The following is a 24,912-nucleotide window of genomic DNA, read 5'->3' on the forward strand; positions in this document are numbered from 1 at the left end:
ATGCCTTCCCCCAGCTGGTCACCTTCTCCCTCTGGGGGCATCCGAGTCGCTGGGAAAGGGGACCCTGTCCTCTCTTCTTGAGGGTGCCCCCCACCCCACCTGCAGGCCTGTGTCCAAGAGCAGGGCCTTCTTCACCCCCGGGCCCTGCACCCCTGGGCCCTTCCTGCTGAGTGTCTGCTGGGTGCCTAGCACTGTGCCTGCCACATCCTATGTCACTACAGCTGTGCGGCCTGGTGCTCTCACCCCACACTCATCCTGAGGCCCCCAGCCATGCCTTCCTCCTTCCTCAGTGATGCTGCCTGGCCTCGGCCTCCTGGCTCTGGCAGTCTTACCTGTGTTCCCTGCCCCCACCTTCCCCGATTGCTGACTGCTCCGACCTAGGCTGATGGTGCAGGGGCGGCTCTGGAGCCTTCTGCAGAGGAGAAAGGGGCTGCCTGACCCAGGGAGGGGAGAGGGATCAACTGGAGGAAGCCCTTGACCCACCCACCTGCAGTCAGGCTCTTGGTGATATGGTGCATGGATGTCGTGTGCTAGGGAACATCTGTGGCTTGCCGCCTTCTGCTCCGGTACCTGTCTGAATCTGGCCAGCAGCTGGGAGCCTGCTGTGCTGGTGGGAAGCTGCGCTTGGGTCTCCTCCCTGCTCTGGGGATTGGCTCAACACAGCGGTGCCATACGGGCATCATCAGCTTGGCATAGATGTGCAGTCTGTTGAACTTCCCACTGAGGGTCAGCCCTGCAGTGTGTGGTCGGGTCCTGGCGCACGGAGGCCCAGACTCCCCGCTCCCTTCAGGGCCTGGTCCAGAACACTCAGTGGAGGCCTGCCAGGTCAGCCCTGCGGCCACTGAGCCCTCTAGGGGTCAGAGCGCTACAGATGGTAGCTCAGGGCTCGTTTTGGGAAGTTCTCACCTCTCCTGAGCAAGAAGTCTGGCAAACAGCCACACAGTGGCCCCGGAAGGCCCTTCTGCTCAGTCGTATGGATGGGGAAACTGAGGCTCAGAGAGCTGTGTCACCCCGTCTAACCGGAATTGAAGCCAGACCAGCCAAAAAGCATGATCTTTGCCCTCACCTCAGTCTCCTAAGTTAATGTCATATGTTAAAAATAATAATCCTTTCTTTATATTTTTCTTTAAAAACATTTTGAGAATGTAACCGATGCACATGGTGAAAAAATCAAGCAGAGCAAGAGAATGAGGAGTGAACAGTGAGCACCTCACTGTGCCCCCCCCACCGTGCCCCCCCGCCGCGCCCCCCCCGCCGCGTCCCCCCGATGCCGCATCCCCCCCACGCCGCACCCCCTCCGCCACGCCTCCCCCCCGCCGTGTCTCCCACCCCTGCATCTCCCCCCACCTCTCCTGAGGCAGCCCCTGTCCCTGTTCACGGGTGGACTTTAAAAATCGAAGACGCAGCTCAGTGGCCGCCCAAGCACAATGACTGCTCATGAGACCTGAGGCGTTAAGAAAATGTTCAATTAGATTTAGTGTAATTATTTATCTTTCCAAGGAATTGAACAGTACTCCTTTACAAAGATTTATCTCCACAAAGGACTGTAGATAAAACTGTGTTCGTGTGTAAGACGCTCCTCTTCCACCACCCAGAGCCGTTGGCCTGGACTCCCATGTGTGTTTCTCAGGCTGTCCAGGCCGAGGAAGCTTTCTGGGAGGGGAGGCTGTTCCTGTAGGGGGGAGGCTGGGCACTTTGCAGGTGCAGACACAGGAGGGCCCTGCGTGCTCGGGTTTGCACGGGTGGGTGCCCACCTGGTGGTGGGCTTCCTCCAAGCCCCCCTTTCTCCCAGCCCCAGCCTGAGAGCATCCTCTGGCCCTTTTGTCTGGACTCAGACCCTTCATGTGACATTTCTTGACCAGGCCCCTTGCCTCATGTGTGCTGTTCTTAGAAAATGATCTGAAATCAAATTAATTCAACCGTGGTGACTAGTCAGATTCTGCGGGGCCTCCTGGTGGGCACTGGCCCCCTCCCCTCCTGCCTCATAGACTCTGTGGCTCCCATTGGGTGGCACTGACTCCCTCAGGGCGCCCTGAAGCCAGGGCAGGAGCTCCTCTGCAGGCCAGGCTTTGTGGGGTACGTTCATGGCCTCTTCTCGATGGCCTCAGCAGCCTTAACCTGCTTCCTTCTTTGTGTCTCTTGGGCTCTGGACCATGGTTGATGCTGGTCAACTCCCTCTGTCCCCCGTCCCTCCTCCCCTCTCCCTACCCCCAGGCTGTCAGTTCGTGAATGTCCCTTCGCCCCTACCCTGGACCTCCATGGCCTCTGCGATGACACCTGGACAGTGGAGGCTCTCAGGACCCTCTCCTCCAGCTTTGCAGTTTAATGATGTGATGTTTCTCTCTCCCTACAAAACCTTCCATGAGTCCCCATGTCTGACCGCACAAATCCCAATATAACTGCCCTCTGGAGCTGGGCCTTCCAGACAAGGCCAGCTTCATTTGCCTCTGGGGAAGACTCAGCAGGGCCTCATGGATGTGGTACAGAGCCCCCGAGGATGCCTGCTGAGAGGCCTGTGGACGTAGACTCTTGGTCCAGCCAACCCACAAGGATACAGGCCTGTAGGTCACACAGGAGCTGAACGGGACCCCTCCACCACCCTCCCGAGGGCCTGACTGGTCCTTCTCCTCTGCACAGCCTCCCAGGGTGTGCCATCTGCCAGGGCTCTGCCAGCCGTCGGGAAGCCGGCCTCTGTTCTGCTGGTGTTGAGTGGGGCCAGCTGAGAGTGGCTTGTGAGGGGCACCCACTTCCTCACAGTTTCTGACTCACAGCCATCTGCCCAAGGCCGGGCCGGTGGCTGAATGCTTAATGGGGAGTGTTTATGGGGAGATTAATCGGCTCTCTCTCTTTCTCCTTGTCTGTCTCTGTCTCTGTCTCTCGCTCCCCCATTTTCCTCCCCAGGGGGGCTTTCTCTGTGGTCCGACGCTGTGTCAAGCTCTGCACCGGCCATGAGTATGCAGCCAAGATCATCAACACCAAGAAGCTGTCAGCCAGAGGTAGGGCATGGGGAGTGGCCTGCCCAGCTGCTGTCAGGCTGGGGCAGGGGCTTTGGAGGCCGTGCCCTGTGGACTGGGCGGCAGGCCCCTCCCAGTCTTGGCCAGCACTTGGCCCACCTGGCCTGTGGCTCCATGCACAGATGCAGTGGGGTTCCTGGAGTGGAGGCTGTGGCAGAGGGAGGCACAGGAGTGTTGGGGACTTGAGGGCGCCTCTGGCCTGGTGGGGCCCAGGCTGGTGGGGGTGCCAAGGGACCCTCAGACCCTTGGATGCACCTTTGTGCTCTGGTTAGGTTGTTCTCAGGGCCCCCTTTCACCTCCCCTTCCCAAGAGTATTGGGGTCTCTGCCCCCAGAGCTGGAGGGGGAGAGGTTCAAGGTGGCCAGGTTGCCATGGGGGTTGGGTGGTGTCATCTGCCCTGAGAGCCGTGGGCCAGATGAGAGCTCAGTGACAAAGTTTCGGGTGACCAGGCAGTGCTGTGGTTGGCCATCTGCCTTCTGACAGCAGAGTCCTGGCGTCGTGGCCTACTGGGAGGTGACCCGGCAGTTTCCTAACAGAGCCCAAGTCTTCTACACAGTGGCAGAGCACTCCCACCTGTCCTGCGAGGGCTTCTCAGATGTGCAGCGTGTGTGCGAGGAAGGGCCTCGAGTGGTGCTGGCCCCAAGTGGCCCTCAGCGTGTGGATATGCCCCATCACGGGCCTCCCGAGCCCTGCTGGCGATGGTCAGCTCTGGGCGCTGCAGGCAGTGATGGAGCAGACAGGCTCCTGCCTTCGCGGGGTCTCCCTGCCCTCACGGGGTCTCCCTGCCCTTGTGGGGTCTCTCTGCCCTTGTGCTGTCCTTGTCCTGTGGGGCAGGTCGAGGACAAACAAAACCCAAAACCCAAAGTCAGCACACACAGCAAATCTGATGGTGATGGGAAGAGGCCTCCCGGGGCAGCTGCTGTGGTTGGAGCACAGATCTGAGGAGGCAGTGGGGAGGGACTATGGCAGGGGTCCTGCTGGAGCCCCAAGGTGGGGTGTACCAGAGCGCCAGGTGGGGCTGTGGAGGTGGGTGCAGGAAGAGTGGGCTGCCTCACTGAGGTGGCAGCCCCATGTCACTGCCCCGTACAGTGGGGTTCCATGGAGGAGGGGCTGGCTGGATGATGCCCTGGTAGAGGGAGCCAAGCGAAGCCCCTGTCTGCGGCTCTCAGCCCCTCCCCTCCCAGGGCACCACCAGCAGCCTTGATTAGCATCCAGGCGCAAATCTGAGCTAAGTGGGAGCTGGAGAGGCCCTGACCCATCTGGCCAGGCTGCCAGATGCTGAGGGCCTAATGTGGGCAGAGACGGGCCTTCTCTGGGTTGGTGGGAGAGCTGCCTACTGTCTGTGGCCTGCAGTTTACAGTGATCCAGCCACCTGTGGGGGCGGGCCTGTGCCATTTGTGGAGCGATGTGTCGGCATTGTTTGAGCGACTGCTGTGTATTAGGCCATCAGTGTTTCCCCTTCTTAGGAGCATTCTCTGACACCAGGCTGTGGGGAGGTCCTTTAGGCTGCAGTGGGACCTGCTCCTGTCCCAGCGCTTGTCTGCCTACTCGTCACTGAGCCACGAAGGGGCTTGGCAGTGCCCAGGGCTGGGTCAGTCCCCATGTGTGTGTCCCAGCCCACGAGGGGCCATGGGAGGGTGACACTGCAGAGGGTTCAGCAGGGACACTGAGGAGTGGGCTGGGGCAGGTCCAGAGGCATGCGCTCCCAACCATTCTCCACACATTGCAGGGGCCTGGGTGTCCCTTCTGCCCTGTGACTCTGCACAGCTGGAAGTGGGCCACCTGCTGGTCAGCTCTGTTGGCCCCCTGGGGCCCAGCCTGTGGTGGGGTGGGTGGGCCAGGCTGTGTTGCAGGACCTAGGGCAGTCAGCTTGTTTTTTCTTGATCAAGACACAGAACTGGTCATAAGTGGGCAGTGCTCAGTTGTGCCTGTGGCCAGTTCTTGTGGGGTCTCTGGGGGACATCCCTGAGGCCTGGACACTCCATGCCTGTCACAGGGTGCCATAGAGAGGAGGTCTGTGTGTGCGTGAGCGTACCTGTACATGTTCACACACATGTCTGTGCGCACATGCATGTGTAGGTGCATGTGTGGAGCATGATAGAGCCTCTGGAATGGGACTGTCTGGCCCTCCGGCGGTTAGGCTGGGACCAGCCCAGGCTGAGCTGGGGGAGTGAGAGGTCCTTCTGGTTCCTGCTTGGGAAAGTGCTTCAGGTACCCAAGGGGCCTGGAGTGAGGCAGGTGGGGGTCCTGGAGGTGGCCCCTGGCCGGGAGAGCAGTGGGCAGAGCTGAAGGCCACTTGCTCCAAGGGTCAGCTTCGATGAGCTCTGGGGTGTTTGGACAAGCAGGTGGGAAGAGGAGGGAGTGGAGTGGCCTCTGTAACCAGGATTTCCGTCCAGACTCAGGAGGGATGTCCAGGAAGGCTCCAGAGACTGAGCCATGTGGTTGAGAGCCTCAGTGTGTCATTATGGGTGGGACCAAGGGTGATTGGGGTGCTGGAGGGCAGATGTCGCCGGGAGCAGAGGGCAGGAAGCTGCTCATGCCGAGAGGCCTGGCCAGGGTCCTGGGGTGTCTGCTGAGTGCACAGACCCTGAGTGGGCTGCCGTACCGGGACCACAGGATCTAAGCTGCCTCTGCTGTCCTCCAAACCTGTGCCGCTGGGAGTCGTGGGTCAGTGTGGTCATCTGCGGTGGCCAAATTTTCCCCGTGACCACCCAGGGACTGCTGCTGGCTTGAGCCCAGGCACGGGGATGATCGAGTGTGGGCCACAGCCTGCTGTCCTCCTGGCCCCAGGGAGCAGCTCATATGTCCCGTGGCTGTCCCATCATGGATGAAGACCCACAAGTGTCCGGTGGCCCTGCTGGACCCTGAGTCCTGGCACTGCCCAGTGCAGCCTTCTCTAGCAGGCTTGAAACTGAGGCCTGAAGAGATGCCAGGCCCAGCTCAGGTCCCACGGCCACCCTGCGATGACAGCAGTCATGTTAAAGCCAGCACCTCCCGCGTGCTTGCTATGTGCACTGCTTGATAAGCCCAGGAGGCTTCTGTGTTCCCTGACGTTCTGTGGCTGGCACTGGTGGAGGCACTAGAGTGAAATGTTCTGGAGGGGTGTGGGAGTATCACCCAGCACAAAGGTGGGGTCCCTAAGCCAGGAAGAGCAGGAACCTCAAACACCTCATGTTGGAGCCTTCCAGGCACCCCCTTCCCCTCATCCCTCTCCTGGTTTTATGCTCATCCCTGCCTCGTTTCTCTGTTGTTTTGCCACATGGGCATTTCACCTGCTTGTGTCTGAGCCTGAAAGTGGAGTTGCGCTGCCACTGTGACCTGTCTTGTGCTCGGGTGATGTTCTAGGGTGTGTCCGTGAGATGGATCCCTTCCCACTGCTGTGTGATGTTCTGTTGAACGAAGGCTGCTACTTTTCTGGCTCTAGCTAATTCCTGACGACGTTGGCAGAGCCACTGAGACCCCACACTCGGGAGAGGCTCCGTGACATGTGTCAGTGAATTCAGTTTGGCAAAAATGTTGCTTGCTGGTCAACTTGGTGTTTTAAAAGCCTGTGCAACTTTATTAGCTTAGGAAACCAGAATCCATAGCTGGCTGTCTCCCTCCTGCTTTTCCATCTGTCCATGAAGGTCAGCAGCCACCCCCACCCACCTTGGGCCCTTCCTTATCAGGGGCCTCCAAAGCCTTGTCCACCTAGACCCGCAGCCCTGACATGCACTTCCCAGGGCCATACGTATGAGGTAGCACCGCCTCGTGCTCTGTGGCCTGGTGACATATGTGTGCAGTGTGGCCCCTCTCTCCACAGATTGAGTCCCGTGGGGCCTTCCCTCCCTCCTGGATGCCAGGCCCACACCTGTGGGCCCATGCAGGGCAGCACCGTGCTGCCAGCCTCTCCTTTGGGATCACTTTGTCTCTGCCTGCTTCTCCTTGGCCAGGGACCATGGGGCATGTCAGACCCAGGGCTTCCTGGCCCCTCTGCATATTCTGTCTCATTCCTCAATTGTGCGAGACCTCGGGAGGAGGAGAGAGGAACCCCTTTAGACACACCCTAGACATAGATTCTCACTCATCTAACAGGTTTACACGGAGGACACAGAGATGAGCAGATACACCCTGAAAGCAGCAGCTGCGATGCTTTATGCTGGGTGGGGCCTGGGAGAGGCAGTCCTGAGGGGTCCTGAGGCAGTCCTGAGGCAGTCCTAAAAGTGGAGTTGCACTGCCACTGCGACCTGTCTTGTGCTCGTTCACTCCAAAAGTTGTGTTGCATGGGCGTTGAAGGATGAGTAGGAGTTTGTTAGGGTCAAGCAGAAAACCACCCGAGTATGTTTTTGTGGAATTATATAGCTCCTCTAAATTAACCTCACAACCCCTATTTATATTCTCAAAGTGCTCTATGAGTCAGAAGGATTTAGGGTAGTGGGAATCTGAGGGAGAGGATGGCTGCACCCTGGAGACCCTGCTGACCACACAGGCTGCAGAGCTGAGCTGCTTTGTGTTGCCATGAATGCCCTGTGGCTCATCACAGGCCTTGCTCCCAGGCGCTTGTGCCTCTCAAGCTGCATGCCTAGCCTGTTTCTTCATTCAATGCAAGCTGGGTAGGGTGGTGGGAGGAAGGGGTAGCCAGCCAGGGGGCTGCCTGGCATTCTCAGCAGCCAGCTCCCTGCTGTGACCTTCCAGCAGGATGCCTCTCTGGGCAGGGGCAGGGATACCCAGCCGTGTGCGGCTCCAGAGGGCAGGCCGACCCCTTTCTGCTTGGCCTCGAGTTGTACACAGGCCCTCCGCCCAGGGCTGCACAGCCTCACCCTGCCATTTTCTTGGGCATTTTTTTCCATTTAACTTTTTATGGTGGAAAATTTCAAACATTCCCAAATACAGAGAAAATGATAGAACGAACCCAGCTTCAACAGTTATCAATTCTTAGCCAGTCCTGTTCCATCTGGGCCCCAGACCCTGGGATGTTTACCATTCAGTGCATAAATATCTCAGCATGCATCCCTAGCAGAAAAGGGTTCCAAAAACAGCCACAGGAGCTTTATCATTCTGAAAAACGGGCAGTAATTCCTTGATACCATCTCATATGCAGCCTGTGTTTGTGTTTCTAATGATTCAGAGGTTTCTTCAGAATTGAACCTTTGGGTCACACAGCCCCTGCACAATTGGGTTGTCTGCCCTTGGTGCTTGAGTCCTGCTCCTGGGTAGCAGCCCTGAGGTGTGCAGGTCACACCCCGGGGGCCCCACTGTAGCCACACAGTGTAGATCACAGTGGAGCCTCAGAACTCTTGATGAGGGAGCTAGCCCCACCACCCCGGCTTGGAGGGAAACTCATCCCCTTGGAGTTGAAATCTGGGGCTCCAGAAAATGACCCAGACAGAGGTGGCCTTGCCCAGATGCTGTGGGTATTGCCTTAGTGTCCCCTCTCCTGCCCCCAGCCTGCCTCTTGGGGTGGGCGGTGACAGCACTGGACGGTCTGCTGAGACCGTAGAGGAAGGACGCTTGGCACTTCCTCCTGGCCCTCTTCCGCAGGCAGAATCCTGCGCTCACCACCCACCTCAGTCCGGGGGCTCTGTCCTGTGGCCTCTGCTGCCCTGGGCTGCCTCCCCCATGCAGGGACCTGAGGTTCCCCAACCCTCCCAGGCCCTTTGGGCTTTCCTAGCTGAGGAGGAATGGGGCAGGTGAGGGATGGGGTCTTGGATGGAGCCCCAGAGCTTCACTGTGGGACACGCACCTCCAGGTGAATGTCCTGCTTCAACCCTGACTGCCCAGCTGCCTGACCATGGCCAGGTTACTCAGTCATCCTAGACGTCAGTTTCCCCAGCTGTAAAGTATCTACTCACAGGGACGTTGCAGAGCTCTGAGACCATCCCTCTCCACATTGCTGCCTCCCTTCCTGGCCAGACCCTCTGCATCCTGCTGCGGAGGACCCCTCGTGAATACCCAGTAGCTTTCTGGTGTCGTCTGGCCCACCCAGCCTGCAGGCCCCAGGGCCCCCTCCTCCATGAAGCTGTCCTGGATCATCCTGCGGGCAGCCAGCCACCCTGCCTGGAACTCCCCAGGCCCCATGGCAGGCGCCCCTGGCTATTTCTCATCTGACCATGTGCTCCTTGAGGGCAGATGCAGCTGGTTCATCTGATGGCCTCCTGGCTCCCAGCCCAGAGCCTGTGAAAACGTGGGAGAGCATAACACCCCTCCTAACCAGGGGCTGGGCCCAGGCTCTGCCTGGGTGTCTGGCTCTCTCCTTCCCATTGTGGTGGGGCAAGGGCTTCCCCGAAATGGCCTTCCCCACTGCTATTCAGGGAGGTGGAGGATGGAGAGGGGACCCAGAGAGCAATGGCCTTCCCCATTGCTATTCAGGGAGGTGGGGGATGGAGAGGGGACCCAGAGAGCAAGGGTTGGGTGGGGAGAAGGATGCTGGGCCCTTGGGCCTTGTGGGGGAGGCTGCAGCAGCCTGCCCAGCTGCATTTCACCCCTGATTTGGATCTAGTGCCAGTGGAGGGGCCTCACTCACTCCTTGAAAGTCACTAGGAGTGCTGTGTCCCCACACCCACTCATGTCCAGGCCCTAGCAGGGCAGCCTTGGTCCTTCAAGGCCCCTGGTGATGAGAAGCAGCTGGTAGCACGCAGCTCCAGGAAGGAGGACGCCACTCCAGAAAAACTCAGGCCCCCACTTACCGAAATACTCGGCCACACGGACACTGCAGAACTGCACCAGCTGGTGCCAAAGCTGTAACAGTTCGATTTTTAATATTTAATACTTAATTAAATGGAGGATTGTGAGACATTTAAAGTTGGTGAATGTACTGAATAATGAGAGATTATTAAACTACTGTTAACAAAAGCAGTTAGAGGAAAATTAATTGACTGGGGGTAAAGAGATCATCAGGCACACAAGTCTTAAAACATGTCTTGTTGTTATCTACCCCCCGCCCCAACCCCTCGCCCGCTTGCCCAGCCCCTGCTGCTCATTGTCCACACAATGCTGTTCTTTTGGGGACAGTTTTGTTGTGCCTTGTTGGACACCCTGTGTGGAGGGAAGCGCGCTCGGGAAGCAGTGCAGCGGGGTGACCCTGGTTAGTGGCCTGGAATGGCCCTTCAGCTCAGGGTGGAGCTCCTGTATGCCTGGCATCATCGACGCTATCTTGCGTCCTCCCACCCTCTGAGCTGCGTGGGCTCCCCTTTCACATGAGGGGAAAGCTGAGTCCCAAAGAAGCTGAGAGGTGGACAGGGTCCCCTAGCTGGTGGTTAGCAGAGCCAGGATGTGGAGGACTCTAGATTTCACCCAGCTGAGGCAGGCCGAGGGTTGGGCCAGCATGGGGCTCCCAGGTGGGGCTGACCTCACAAGTGGGGCTCACCTCCCAGGCCCAAGGCTCACCCCACAGAGAGATCAGTATCACCACTGTCCTTTTCCTGCCTGCAGGCCCATGTGCGGCTCACCCCAGCTCCCTTTCTGGGGCACCTGGTCTCCCCAGGGACCCTTCTGTCTTGGGGGGACACTTCCTGCCCAAAGGCGTGATGGACAGGGACCATCTTGAGGTCTCTGTGATCATTGGGGCTGGGGGTGAGCCTGCACCCCAGGGAAGCCTGAACGCCCCCCCTTTCCCCAGCCAGAAATCTGCCTGCCTGGGACCCCTTTGTGCAGTGGGTGGCGGGGCTGCCTCCGGGGCTTTCCTACTGCAGCCGGTACTGCAGTTTTCTTGTGGCTCCCGCACAGTCCACAGCCAGAAAACGACCCCTGCTCAGGGGGATAATGAGTGCCTGGTCGGCAGAATCCGCGGAACTGGGTTAATAGAGGACGAGGCGCCGCATTGCAGGGACAGCTGAGCATGCGCCTGTGGCAGCAGCACCCCTCCCAGCCCAGGGACCCTCCCCTCCTAGCCTGGGGACCCGCCCCTTTCCCTCCTCCCCGGCTCAGGGGCCCTCCCCTCCTCTCTTCTCCCCTCCCCCTGCCCCTGTTTCCCCTCTGGCTTCTCTCCCCACCTCCTCCCTGCTGGGAGACCTCCTCCGCTTCCCTACCCCAACCTCCCTGGGTGGCTTCCAGCCTGAGGGAACAGCTTTAGAGCTTGGACCCCCACCGAACTCTTGGCCCACTCTGCCTTTTACATTTGCTCTCTAGGGATTTGGAGGGTGGCCAGGAGTTGGGGGAATCCCTGGGAAACGCCCCCTCCCCTGCCCTAGGGTCAGCCTTCAACAGGATGGGGATGGTCCCTGAATTGGGATTATGGGGAAGGGACCCTGCATCCAGGTGCAGAAGGAGTTAGGGGAGCTGGGAGGCAGGCCTTCTGGGGGCTTAGTGGGGGCACCGCATGCCTGCCCCTCCCAGGGGGAGGGCCACCTAGGAGCAATGAAGGAGCGAGGCTAGGCGGCTGGATTTAGCAATTAAGTATGATTTACAATCAAAAGATGTAAAATAAGCACTGTATGTCCCCAATTGCATGGGACACACTTACTTAAACTAAAAATTATTTGTTGTGTATCTGAAATTGAGACAAACTTATACCAAAAACAAATTTTATCCTTTGTCTGAAATTCAAATTTAACTGGGCACCGTGTGTTTTATCTGGCAATGCTAAGCCAGATTGTTAAGAGACAGGACTTTGTCATTAGTTTGGAAACCGAATTGGTTTAATCGAAGGCTTCTAGAAAGCGGCCCCGAAGAGGACCAGGAGAACAGGGAGCTGGGCTGTGCGGAGGGTGCTGGCCCCTGCTGGCCCCATCTGTCGGGTGGAGAAAGGGTGGGCAGCGTCATGACCTCCTGCTCTCTGGTTCTGGGTGTGGCCCTGTGTAGACACCGAGTCCCAAGACCTGCTGGTCAGGGTCCAGTGCCAGGTTCCTGAGCCTCCATGATCCCTGGGGAAGGCAAATGCATCCTGAACTGGATGCAGGAGCAGGGCCCACCCTGTTGGCATTTGGAGGGGGTGAGGGAGGAATTCCTGAGCCAGGGAAGGGAGGGAGGGGAGGGGAGGAGTTGTCACGAAGGACCCCTTTCCGTGCTTCCGCATTTCCAGCCACTCATCTTGCAGGGTCAGGGGCTTGTCAGCGGCAGAAAAGGCTCCCGGCGGAGGGGAGACCTGGGAGCTGGGTTCTGGCCCCTAAAGACCATCCCCTCCCTGCCTCACTCCTCTTTTCTGTAAAATAGGTGGAGGGTTGGCCTCCATGCTGCCTGGCTTTTCTAGCACTGACAGTTCCCAGATCTGGCGGGATCCTTACTTCCAGGCTCTGCTGGTTCCAGGAGGTGAGTGAGGATTGGGGAGATGGCTGAACCCACAGCCTGTGGGCCCAAGGTTTGAAGACCTGGTTCTGCCAGTGTGGGCACAGCCCCCTCCCCCAGTCCTTTCTGCTCACCGCCCCTTGCTCCCTCCAGGCCACCCGCCAGCAGACTGTAGGCCCAGCAAGGGCAGGCCTCCTGCTTTGCACGTAGTACCTCCTTAATAAACATAGTTGAACGGGTGGGAGGAGAAGAGTGTTTTGAAGATTCCACTTAAGGACTGAGCTGGGTAGGGAGTGGTAATGACCGCCAATGGAAGGAGAAGGGGATTCGGAGTGCCCAGGTCCTTGGGAAGACTTGGGCAGGAGTGGGGAAGCCCGCAAGGTGCGGGTTTGAGGCGTGGGTGGGAACCGAGCTTGGGAATGGCAGAGCTTTGGTCTCTGTTGTGCTGGTCTGGCAGCTGATGGGAAAGTCTGGAGAGCTGGAGATCCAGGGCAAAGCTCGAGGGGGAACAGCTGCAGGGAGCCCTGGAAGGTCCTGGGGGCCCTGGGTGTGTGTTTCCCCTGTGGGCAGCCACTGTCCTCTGTCCCCAGGGCCAGGAGCTGCAGTCCTGACAGGTCTGCACAGTGGCTCTGAGGTCATGATGTTTCCATTGTCTGCATGTCACCTGGGGGTGGAGTGTGGAGTGATTAGCCTACAGAAGGTCATGGAGGGTTTACTGAGGTTAGCGGGGATTAGAAGAGCCCCGTGGGTGAATGTGAGGGCCTCAGCCTCCCCTGCTGGGGAGGGCGGATGTGTGCAGATGCTCTCATGCGGAGGTGGTTGGGGGCATTCTGGAAAGGGCCCGATAGCAGTGTGTGGGGCTGCTGGCCACTTGCTTCTGTTGCACAGTCCTCTCTGTTCTTTTTCCTCAATACCTTAAAAAATGTGGCAGTGCTTGCCCCAGACTGTGCTCCCTGGCCTCGGGCTGTGCTCCCTGGCCTCGGGCCTCGGGCTGGGTTGGGCCCCCAGGCATCTGCTCAGGGATGAGTGGGAACCTCCGGGCAGCTGTCCGCTCTCTGAAAAGGACAGAAAGGACATGGACAGAGTTGGGGGCAGAGGATGAGGCTGGACATAAGGCCACAGTGGTCAAGAGTGCAGCCCTGGAGTCTGGGCCTTATTTTTGAGAGTAGGACCCTGACAGGGTGGGTCCTGCACCCCCAGGGGCTGGCCTGAGTCAGTGTCCTGGCTGTCTCCGGAGGAAGCCAAGATGGTGTCTATGGAGAGATGGGCTTTGGTGGGACGTGTATGTGTCGGGGGTGGGGGGACCCTAGGTGGAGGACCCATCGCACCAGGGCTGGGAGGGATGGCCTAGCAAGCCCCTCCTGTCACGGTGCCTGCCCTGTGGGGGGCCACCGTTGTTTTCCTAGACTGGAGAGTCTAGGCACCTTGATTTAAATCTTCTCCTACTCACCCCATTTGTGAGCACGGGAGTCCTGTCCTGGGGTTATGGGGATGACTGAACACATGACACCCAGCACTGGATGGATGAGTGGACGGCATTTTATTGTCACATATACTCAGAGCCCAGAGAGGAGGACACTGCGCTCAGGACACAGTGAACAGGCAGGGGCTGGGGAGGCAGGCTTTGGAGTAACCACGAGGTGAGGTGGCCCCTGGTTCCCACCAGAGGCAGTTTCGGCTGGTTTGAATAATTCCGTGGGTTGGCAGAGAGCTGCATCTCGCTACTCAGGCATAAGCAGGAACTGTGCCTGGTCTTTGTGGGGAGGAGGCTTGCCTGGGTGGGGACTTAGCCACAGCAGCAGAGTCCGGTGGGGGACATGAAGCTAGGTTGTTCAGGGCCTTCCTGGTTTTACTGGGTGTCAAGGTAGCACGTAATGTTGGCTTTAACTTTAGGCCTTACACCATAGCCCTGCACAAAACGCCACAGCTTGGCAGTGACAGGGAAAGAATTCCAAGCCACACCTCCGTTTCAAAGCAGAGCTGCACCCCGCAAGCTCGAGGATGGTTCTGATTCTGAAAAGGGCACTGGGAATGGGGCCCCAGCTGAAAGGCCAAGTGGACCCCATGGAGGGAAGATGCTGTGGACCCCCCAGTGTGTAGCCTGGGAGTGGCCCTACTGCAGCCGCTGGCCTGGCCTGGGCTCCCAGAATGGCTGTGTTCATCCCCATATGGCTGGCAAATAGCAATGAGGCCCTCGGCTCCAGCTCCATCATGCACGTTCATGCAGAGGGGCAGGGTGCTGCCGACCTGGTTGCCAGGGTCCCTGGGAGCCCTGACCTTGAGGCGGTAGGCAGCTGCAGGATGTGCCCACAGGTGCTTCTTGCGGGTGGTGGAGCTGCTGGTGGGTTAATTGCTGGTTGTCGTGTTGCCTTTTAAAAACAAAACATGCACAGAAAGCCACAGTGAGAGCTGCCCTCTTGCATCTTCATCACAGGGCTCAGCCTCCCGGGGCTGCACAGGCCTGACTGGACCACTTGGGACCTCAAGAGGTGCTGGGTGCTCAGGAGGAGAGGGGTGTCTGCCTCCACTGCCTACCCTCTTCGACACCACCTCACCTTTTCTGGTAGACTTGTGCTGCCCTCAGAGGATCCTGACCTGGCCCCCAGACCTTGGGCCGGGGTTATTCTTGCCTCAGACCTACCACTGGGCTCCCCAAGTCCTCACTGCCCACACCCGCAATTCCCCACCCCAGATCTCCAGAAGGAAAGCAGGCTTGTCCAGCCCACTATGGCAGCATCTGAAGGGCTCCGAGAAGTCCCACCAGAAAGAAAATGAAGAGGGGGCTGCTCCTGAGGCCCCAAGTGGGGCCTCCTGTGACGGGGTCCAGCTCTACTTCTACCCAGTCTCCTTGCCCCCGTGTCCCCATCTGAAAGCTGGGGTGACACAGCAACAGCCCTGTTTCATGGGTGCCATGAGCAGCTCACAGGCCTGCCCAGAGCCAGTCCTCAGCACACAGAAGTCACTACCCTGAAGGACTCACAGGGTCATTCTCAAGGAGCAGTTTTCCTTTTAGGAGAATGGCCGGGATCTGCCCATGGCCTCCTTTCAGCCCCTAAACCGGCCTGCCTGCACCCTGAGACTGGATGGGCAGTCCCTGCTGCATGGCCCAAGCTGGCTCTGGGGTCGGGACTGGTTTTACTTCACATTTACCAGCCAGGGAGGAGAGTCAGAGGAGAGGGGCTGCTGGAAGCCACTCCCTCGTCCCCACCCAGCTGCCCTCTCTGTTCTCAAAGAAATCCAAGGTCAATGCTACCAAGGGACTTGCTGGCAGCCCAGGTTGTCAAGTGCTGGCCCCGAGATGTGAGCTGGCCTCTGCCTGCCCCATGCCTGCCCCACCCCACAGCCAATGCCCGCTTTTCTGTCACCAGAGTCTGTAGGAGCCGGCCAGGACATGGCCAAACAGAATTAAAGGTCAGACCCCACTGGCCTAGTGTCAAGGCCCAGGATGTCCTATCAGGTTCTGGCCCAGCTGCTCAGTACCACACAGGGCTGCGCTTGGCTCCCAAGTACTCTGTCACTAGTGTGCGAGCGCAGTCAAGTTTAGCCTTGAAGTGAATTGGGACGCTTGAGTTAAGTGTGTTGGTACCAGGCAGGGTGCAGAATATGCCTGGCTGGTGTTTGATGTGGATGTTGGCGAGCTGTTTAAGAGTCTAGAGGGCCAGATGGTGGCTCATGCCTGTAATCCCAGCACTTTGGGAGGCTGAGGTGGGTGGATCAACTGAGGTCAGGAGTTCGAGACCAGCCTGGCCAACATGGTGAAACCCTGTCTCTACTAAAAATACAAAAAATAGCCAGGGGTGATGGCGCACACCTGTAATCCCAGCTACTGGAGAGGCTGACATGGGAGAATCACTTGAACCCGGGAGGCGGAGGTTGCAGTGAACCAAGATCATGCCCCTGCACTCTAGCCTGGGTGACAGAGAGAGACTCCATCAAAAAAAGAAAAAGAAAAGAAAAGAAAAAGTCTAGAAAGCTCTCTCATGCCTGTGATGGTACAGGTCGCTGAGACAGGTGTGCAGGTCACCTGGGGCTGATGGGTCTTGCCAATGTACTGACAGTGCAGGGAGGGGCTGCTGACCCCCACCAAGGTCCAGAGTATTTGGACAGATGTGTGCCCAGCTCTGTGGGGATGGGGGGAGGCTTTGGGGGCCCCTCTCTGCTGTGGCCCTCGAAGTCTTCTCTGGACAGGAACAGCGCTACTTGACAGGGCATCTCCTGAATCCATTTCATGGGAGGAAACTGAGGCCAAGTGGGATTTGGATGCAGCCAGTTTCCTGGCCCAGGCCGTGGTGGCGTGCCACATCCCATAGCAGGCCCCTGTGCAGGGCCTGAGTTCTGGAGCATGGCACTAACGTCACAGCACCTTCAGCCAGACAGCCTCAGGCTTGGGTCAGAGCCCTGAGTCTGGTGAGCCCTGAGTCTGGTGTCCTTGCCACCCTAGTCCAGAGCACAGGTGGACCACCTGTCTTGATGTTGGTCTGTGGATTAGCCTGGAGGAGCAGAGCCCCAGGTAGCCCCAGCCCTGAGGAACCAGAAGCTGGCACAGTACACAGCTTCTGGCCCATCCCTCCCCAGCCACTGCTTCCAGGCCAGGGCAGCTGGAGCAAAGCCCTTCTGCCACACGCACCGTCCCAGTGCCCTCCCCAGCTGGGCTGTGTGGTGGACAGGCAGAAGGGGTTGTCCTTGACGATCTCCTCCCAGGCATGAGGAAATGGGTGGAGAGCGCTGGTGCTGGTGGGGGGCCCCCAGTGATGGGCCCATGGGGGGTCTGGCAACCTCCCTCGGGGTGAGGCAGGGCCGCCTGGAATGGAGGGGGGTACGTTCTTGAGCACCCACCCTGTGCCAGGCCAGTGTGGATTTCCACACACGATTCCATTTTCAGTCCGGCACAGTCCTGGGGCCAGATACCGTTATTACAGCCATCTTCAAGATGAGGCCCAGGGAAGTGCCATCCCTTGTCCCAGGCCATGCGGTGGTCAGGACTCATGGCACCTAGGGAGCCCCACCCCCCAGCCCTCAGACCCTGGTGGCAGTGGTCCCAGGTAGCCCCAGCTGCATCCCCCAGCCAGCACAGAGCTTACCCGGTGGGCCTCCTCCTGGTCTCTGGGTCTGACAACTCCAGAGGCCCTGGGGCGAGAGGGAGGCAGCCCCTCCTGACTCAGGTGGGCCTTGTGCCTCCCCCTCCTGCCCCTCCGCCGCCCCCGTCCAGTGCCCTGTGGTGTCCTCCTGGAGGTGCCAGCTCTGCTGTTTCTCCTGGTGGCTGGCGGGGGGCCCGGTGCCCACCCACGCCCTCCTGTTCCCCTTCTCCCTGGTTCCTCTCACTCACCACCCCCCACCCCTGCTGTGAGTCACCCACTGCCAGGGAGGAGGAGGGGTGGGGAGGGTGGAGGATGGCATAGGGGGCCTGGGTGGGCAGGGAAGCCTCTGCCAGCCCCATCCTGGACCCCTTCTTGGCTCTGGAGAAAGAAAGAGGAAATTATGGGAGCGAACATCAACAATTTACCAAACCATGTAACCTTAACTTGTCCTGTAAGACCCTCCTTCCCCCGTGGGGGGCACTGGTCACACCATGGCCTCTGGGTGCTGTCCACTTGGGACACGAGGGATCCCCGGAGCCATGCACAAGTGCGCCTTTGGGATGTTGAAGGCTACCCTGCTCCCACCAGGCCCCCAGCCTTGGCCTTTCAGCCCTGGCAGCTTTGAGCGCCTCTCTGTGCCTCAGTTGCCTCATCTTTGCCCTGTGCCTCACCCTGCAGATGCAGCAAGGTTGGTGTGAATGTCCTCCCCCATCAGCTCCACCTATCCCATCGCCCTCAGCTGGCTTCTCTTTGTTCTTAGCTCAGGGGACCTTACGGCTCCCGTGCTGTTGAGGGTGGCGTGGCAGGAGGGGAGGAGCTCCCTCCACACCAGGAGAGGTTTGCAGTCTCTCCCCCGCCACTCCTGGTCTTTCAGGGCATTTTTGGAATGAAATAGGTTGATGCCTGTAATGTGCCCAGAACAGACGGTGCCTGGCATGTGGCAGGTGCCCCAGGATGGGTCACGTGGCTTTGCCCATGTGCCCATGTCCCGGTCCTGTCTCTTCCCGCACTTGGCTGTGGGCACCTTGAGGTGGCCCCTGCCCCTGTCACGTTCATGGTGGTGGGTGCCAGCTGCCAACCCACCAGCACAGTAACAGCTTGGAGGAGCCCCCACTCCCCTACCCTGCCCCTCAGAGCTCCACGCCAAGGCTTCGGGCGTCCTGTGGCTCTGGGAATGGCTGCTGGTGGAGGACCTGTGGTCCCTGCTCCTGAGAGGCTGGACATCTAGGCAAGCATAACCCGACCTTGTCTTTCCCCACGAGCATGAGTGGTTTGCTTTGGTCGGGCCTCTGCAGGCAGGTAACCCAGACCAGCGGGGCTCTCAGTGTTTTGGAGAAGGCTGTGGGTGAGGGAGGAGGGGAGCCTTGTCACCTGGGCCCTTGAGCGCCCTCCTGATACTGGCATGGTGTTGTCTCCCCTTCCTCTGTGATGTCGGCCTTGCTGCCCCCACAGCCAGCATCTGCAGGCTGTAAATATCAGATTCTGCATTGAGCAGAGGCTGCAGCCACCAGGCAGGCACCACCCACCAGCTCAGAGAGCAGCAGGGAATGCAGACCAAGTGGCATATCACAGAGAGCCCCTGCGCTTCAGCGAGATGCCTTGGCTTTGAGTCCCAGCCCAGCAGCCTGCCCTGCGCAGTCCGGGGTGTCTTCAGCATCCTGGGATGTGTGCGGGAGCGGGTGGGAAGCCTGCCGTAAGATGAGCTCAGCGCGGCTGTGCAGGGCTCGGCTGGGGGTGCTTCTCTTCCCTGTCTTTCAGTGGCCCCCAGCCTGCCTGTGCCCCAGCACTTGGCCCTACCTGTCGTGCGGACCTCGGGAGACACCCAGGTGCAGGTTTGGCAGGATGAATGGCCGGCAGGCCAGGGCTCTGTGCAGAGATTGTAGCCAAATCACCTAGAAAAGCTCCCGGGGCTCGGCATTCCCCGAGGGCTGGAATCTGAGGATGTCACACTATCATTAGAATTCAAGCAGGCAGGCGGATAATTACAGGCTCCGGTTTAGCCTGATCTTTTTGAGGACAATTGTTTATGGGGTTTTTTGTTGTTGTTGTTTTGGGGGTTTTTTGATAAATGCTTTTATGGGGGTATAAATCAATGCTGTATTTGATCTGTGGGATGTTTCTCTGGTAGGAGAAATAAATAACAATGCTTTTGCCAGCGTCTCTCTTAGCCACCCCCTTGGGGAGCAGGTGTGTAAATGTGTACCCATGTGTGCACATGTGTAGAATTGCATCCACACTGAATGGGCCAGTCACCTTCTGGCTTAAATACAGGCCCACACACATACGCCCTTGCCTCCGTTTAGGGTGCAGATTCGCAAGATGCCCAAGCATTTAGGAGCTGGTTGAACTCATGAGTTCCCTCTCCAAGCTTCACATCAGAGGGGGTGTGAGAACCAAGTCTTTTTCCAGCATGAGTAGGCAAACTCCTACTCATCCTCTAAAACCCCACTGAGCATCACCTCTTGAGTCTCCACAGGCAGAATCAGGGCCTGAGAGCACTCTGCTCATCACTTTGCTGTAACAAGGGGCACAGGCACTGCTGTCATTGGCTTTTTGTGCCCCAGGGACTGTCTGCCCTGGAACCCCAAGACCTTGGCCAGGGGTCTTGGGGTGGGAGAAGAGGGAGGGCAAGAGGGCAGAGGGGTCTCCTCTTGATGGGGTGAGGTCCCCTGGAGGTTGGGAGGGGCTCAGCCTGTGTCCTCACTCCCCAGCCCCTGCCTTCTGTCCCACGGTCTATTTCAGAGGATGTTCTTAGACTCCTTTAGGAAAACTCAGCATCGCAGGGAACTGCAGTTCCTGGAGCCAGTGCGTGCGTATAGGTGCTGTGAGCCTGAGCCTGACATTGGCCGACGGGGAGCGGGGATCCAGCACCTTCTGAGGAGTTGACCAGGCACCGGCTGTTGGATGGGGTGGGTTCTTGGGGTTTCTTTGTCGTTGGATTCACAACCTGCAGAGGTGTGGCACCTCTTCTGTGACTTCTGTGACACTGCCTGGCCCTGACCAGGACATCACCGTAGTGGGCATAGCCAGAGCTGGCCACTCAGGAGGCCTCTTGGGACCTCCTTCAGGAAGGGGTGCCCCGCGGGGGTCCTGGGGGCATTGACGGGGCCCTGGGCAGGTAGGGAGCCGCCGCTGGCAGACTTCCGGCTGTGTTCTCGCCACAGGCCTGCTGGCCTCGGGACCTGCTCATTGGCCACTGCTCTGGTCTCCTGAGTCCAGCAGGTTCCCTGGGGACCAGAGCCCCCCAGAATGAGGCTGGCAGGCAGGGATGAGCAAGATATGGTTGCTCTACTGTCTGGGGCAGGGAATAGGACCGAGCTGGAGGTTCCCCCAGATTCCACTGTACCGTTTAGGGCCAGCTTCCGCTGTACCGTTTAGGGCCAGGCCACATTTCTTATGCACTGGATTGGATTCAATTTAACTTACTTAACCTTGTCCATGACAAGGGGTTTACGGTGTTCATGTGGAAGCCAAGAATAATGTCCCTGGTTTTGTGGAAAGAAAGTCATAGTATGTCCACAGAGTTAGGAAGCTGGATTCTGGCCTGCCCTGAGATGGGGCTGTCTGAGCCAGGTGGAGAGAGAACGCCTCTTCCTCCTGCCCCCTCCTTCTTGTGGCTTCTCAGTCCCATCCAGAGTCACATTATATCCGCTTAGGTTTATTTTTTGCCCGAATTTTTAAAATTTAAGGGCAAATGCTACCATAGCAGATTTTATGAAACATCCTCGTCATATTGAATCAGTAGCTTGGTCACTGGAGACAGGATCAAAATCTTTTTTAAAAACAATGCTTTGCTAAATAAATTATGGAAGTAACGCATGATCACCATCAAAACTGGGGGAGGGGAAGTTAACGAATAAAACAACATTAGCCGTAATCCTGCCACCAAGAGTGAAGCACTCTATACGACGTGTGTGTCTGTCTGCGTGTTACCAGCTTAGATCTTGTGTCATGGTTTATGGTTTCCAAACGGCTCTCTGAGCTCTAACCTACTGCAGCTGCTGGGAAGAGGTGGTCGAGGTGCTGTTGCGGGTGTTACAGAAACAGGACCAGTCAGCAACCTGTATGACCACCACGAGTGGACACCTGGTGCCAGGACTGGGCAGCCAGGTGCCCTTTCTTCGCCCCACACAAACAATTATCTCCCTAAACACATGCTCAGGAATAGGTGTCATCTTTGGGCTGGGGCTCAGTTCTTGGCGATGTTTCAGTAATAAAACACAGGCATAAATTATCTGTGTCCCAGGAGAATGCATTCATAATTGCATCTTTCTCCTGATTTGGATTTATGATTTTATTGATTTAACTCTAATCGGGCAATTTTTCAAAAGGAAACTACGTGCCCTGGTTCCAACGCATCTCCCTCCTAGGTCCTCCTTTCCCTCAGCCTGGCTCTGGCCCACATGTCCCGTGGTGATGTGTGGTCCTGGGCTTGCATCCTGTCCTGGGGAAAGATTAGCCATCAGCTTTATTGGGACAAGTTGGAAAGGTGGAACGTGGATTGTAGCTTAGAGACATGAGTGTCATATCTGCATTCTATTTACTGAATCTGGGACCTGCACTGAGATTATGGAAGGGACACCCTGTCCTTATGAGATGCACCTGAGTGCTGCTTGGTGTTACACATGCGTCAGAAAAAGCGAGTGTGTTATATGGAAGCAGGGGCGGGGCAGGGAGATTATACAGAAGTGCTGTACACGATTGCTCTGCACTGTTGTTGCAGTTTTTCTCTAAGTCTGAAAAATGTTCACAATCAGTTTAAGAAAGATACTAGGAAAGAAAACAATAACCCCCTGAACTCACCATCCTGCACCCTGAGAGCCCTCCCTCCTCCCATCCCAGAGGGATGGGGGTCGGAGATGTTGCAAGAGTCGGTGCCCTGCTTTCCACTGGAGCCAGGCCTTGTGCATGGACCCCTCCCCTCCCCAGGTATGTCCAGTGTTGCTGGGTTTTGAGCTCCATGCAGATAGGAAAACGGAGCCCACACCATGTGTATTCTATTATGACTATGTTTGATTTTTCCATTCTGATGCTGACAGACACTTGGGCTGGTTCCAGTTCCGCCATCACAAATCCCTGAGGCTCCTGGCACCTCAGCTCCCACTTCAGTGGGAGGGGAGAGGGGAGGGAGGGGGAGCAGGGACTGGAGTATTCTGGAAGACTGTGCAGTGCTTGCTGAGTTGGGTGTGCAGGTGGGAGAGGGAGCAGGTATGCCCTGGGCTTCCAGCAAAACAGCGGGATGGGGTCTGACTCCCTCCATGCCACCTGGAGGCTCTGCCAGATCCCTCTGAATCCCTCTCGTGGGATGCCAGGCGGCTGGGCTTGAAGCAGATGGCAGCCAGGTGGCCAGGGCAGGGAGACGAATGCCTGTCCTGGGAGGGGGGAGCCAGGGGATGCCGCTCCCAGAGACCTTCCCCTCTGTAGGCGTGGCTTTCTCACTCAAGACATATGCGTGTTTGCAGGCATATCCTGTACCCCCAGGCCGCCACCGCCACACCTGCTCCAGGGGAATTAACCCCAGACATGACTCAGCCAGGCCTCCCTTCCTGCAGGTGGACAAGTTTCTGCCAAGCGCGGGGATCAGAGGTTTTAATGCTTCCCAAGGATGATTGTGAAGTTGCAGCCTCATTCTTTCCCTGCTCCTGGGCGCTACTGGGCATTCCTGGCGAAGGAGGCATCCCGGAGGTCTTGTCTTGTGTATTAATTATGTGCCCCCAGGCCCTGCTCACCTTTCCCATAGTGGGACTCAGCACTGGGCAGGTGGAGGGGGCTCCAGACACTGATGCCCCCTCCCCAGTCACATCCTGAACTCTGAAATGCACTGGCCTTTCCTCGCAGCTCCCCACGTGTGGCTGTGCCCACCGACTGTCTAGTTTCGGCCTTTGTGTAAATAAGAGCACACTGTGGGTCTTCCTTTGCTGCTCGTTCCCTCCACACTATTAGGATGTGGGTGCTACCCGCACGTGGGGGTTGGCGGAGGGCTTTGATGCATTGCAGTATGGGACCCTGTGTGACTGCAGCGCATGGAGTCCTCCCTCTGTCAGTGGAAGTGTGGGGTTTTGGGTTTTGCTATTACAATCTCCATCAGTTTTTAAAAGCCTCCTGCCTCTATTTGAAATGTAAAATTTCTGGCAGATAAGTTGCTCCATCCTTTGGGGTCCAGTGGAAGGGCCACCCAAGGGGCACCAGTCACCTCCACGCCTCTGGTGTCCGGGGATCTGGGCCCCGCACCTTGTGGGGTGGGAGGAGAGCGGCCAGGGCAGGAGGGGCCACCTCTTGCTTCACCACCAGTTTACTCCTATCCCCCTGAGGCTTTCCCCTCCTCCTCCTGCCAGCCAGGCTCCGGGGCACACCCTCACCCCCTCCCGGCCCCATTCTGACAGCCCCTCCCCTGCCTCGGAAGAACAAATTTGGCTTCAGCCAAAAGCTCCAAAGAGTATGGAATTAGGACAGATAAGTGGAGGATTAAATCAGTGCACCGCTGACTTTGAATCATCCAGGGAAACTTTTAGCCCCGAGTTAGTAGCGCTCACCACCTGAATGGGCCTCTCCACCCACCCCAAACACAAGCTGGCTGGTCCCTGCCCCAGCCTTGCCACCAGTGGCCCAGGGGGTGCCACGAAGGGTGTTCCCTTGGCGGGGGCATGACTACTCACTGTGGGGTCACAACCACTCCTGTCTTCGTCAGAGGTCCTGGCACACCCTCGTGGGCCTCTCCTGACATGGACGATCCGTGGGCCACCAGTTGCTGGCGCAGGAGGTGATGCCTTGTTTTTTCTGTCCCCCAGATCACCAGAAGCTGGAGAGAGAGGCTCGGATCTGCCGCCTTCTGAAGCATTCCAACATCGGTGAGCGGCCTGGGGTAGAGAGGGGGGATGGGTCCCCACCTTCTGCCGGACAGCAGCCCATTCCAGTTTCTCTGTCAGACTTTCAAAGAGATGCAGAAAGACTTCCTTTTCTTCTCTGTTGAAATATCCCACCAGAAGCCCCTGAGGACGCCCCCTCTTCTCCCCTGACCTTGAGGACTTTGTCATATGTGACATGATTCCCGGGGGTGCTCAGAGCCAGGGAAGCCCCAAGGTGGGGCTCTGGGTGCCCAGCTCCACCCGACTGGACAGGTCCCTTCCCCACCCCACTCTGTCCTTCGGGTCTTGTCTGTGGCATTGGTGCAGAGGAAGGTAAAGGACACATTCCTCACAGAGCCCTCCGCTGAGTCAGTGCCCAGCATGTGACCCCCATAACTCTGAGCCGCCATAACACTGAGCTACCATTCTGCTGAGAACACACAGGGGCCTCAACATTCTGCGGCCTCAAAAAAAGCCACAAGATGGCCCAGTTACAAGGAAAAGAAAGACTGACCAAAGACCCCAGCACATGCCGTCCTCGGGCTGAGAGCCCCTGACTGTTTTCTTTCGCTGGCCCAGGGCTTCTTCTGGAACTACGGTCTGGGTCAAGTGACCCTGGCCCAGAGTCAGCTGCTCCACGGGGGCATCTGGGGCCGGGAGCCCAGGCCTTGCCTTTGTCGGGGAGCAGCCAGGAAATGCCCTGGGGATGGCAGCTGCTCTTGGCCTCGGAGGCACCTGGGGAGCTGTCAGGTGGATTTTGGGCCCTTTCCTCCAA

General features: G+C 58.0%; 2 protein-coding genes across 10 annotated transcripts in view; one reads left to right on the forward strand and one right to left on the reverse strand.

Moving 5' to 3' along the window:
* OGDH (oxoglutarate dehydrogenase) overlaps positions 1–24,912 on the reverse strand; it is a 481,925-nt gene that overhangs the window by 421,825 nt on the left and 35,188 nt on the right. The window lies entirely within an intron of this gene.
* The window catches only part of CAMK2B (calcium/calmodulin dependent protein kinase II beta), a 108,125-nt gene that overhangs the window by 38,411 nt on the left and 44,802 nt on the right, over positions 1–24,912 (forward strand). For 8 of the 9 annotated variants that reach the window (XM_024249751.2, XM_024249753.2, XM_063726011.1 and 5 more), the window contains exons 2-3: positions 2,902–2,996; positions 24,081–24,140. In XM_024249751.2, the coding sequence (XP_024105519.1) occupies positions 2,902–2,996; positions 24,081–24,140 (155 nt within the window). The remainder of the gene's footprint in view (positions 1–2,901; positions 2,997–24,080; positions 24,141–24,912) is intronic. The other variant, XM_054559252.1, reaches the window with a different exon arrangement.

The sequence above is a fragment of the Pongo abelii genome, chromosome 6 (assembly GCF_028885655.2).
Source record: "Pongo abelii isolate AG06213 chromosome 6, NHGRI_mPonAbe1-v2.0_pri, whole genome shotgun sequence".
Lineage (NCBI taxonomy): Eukaryota > Metazoa > Chordata > Mammalia > Primates > Hominidae > Pongo > Pongo abelii.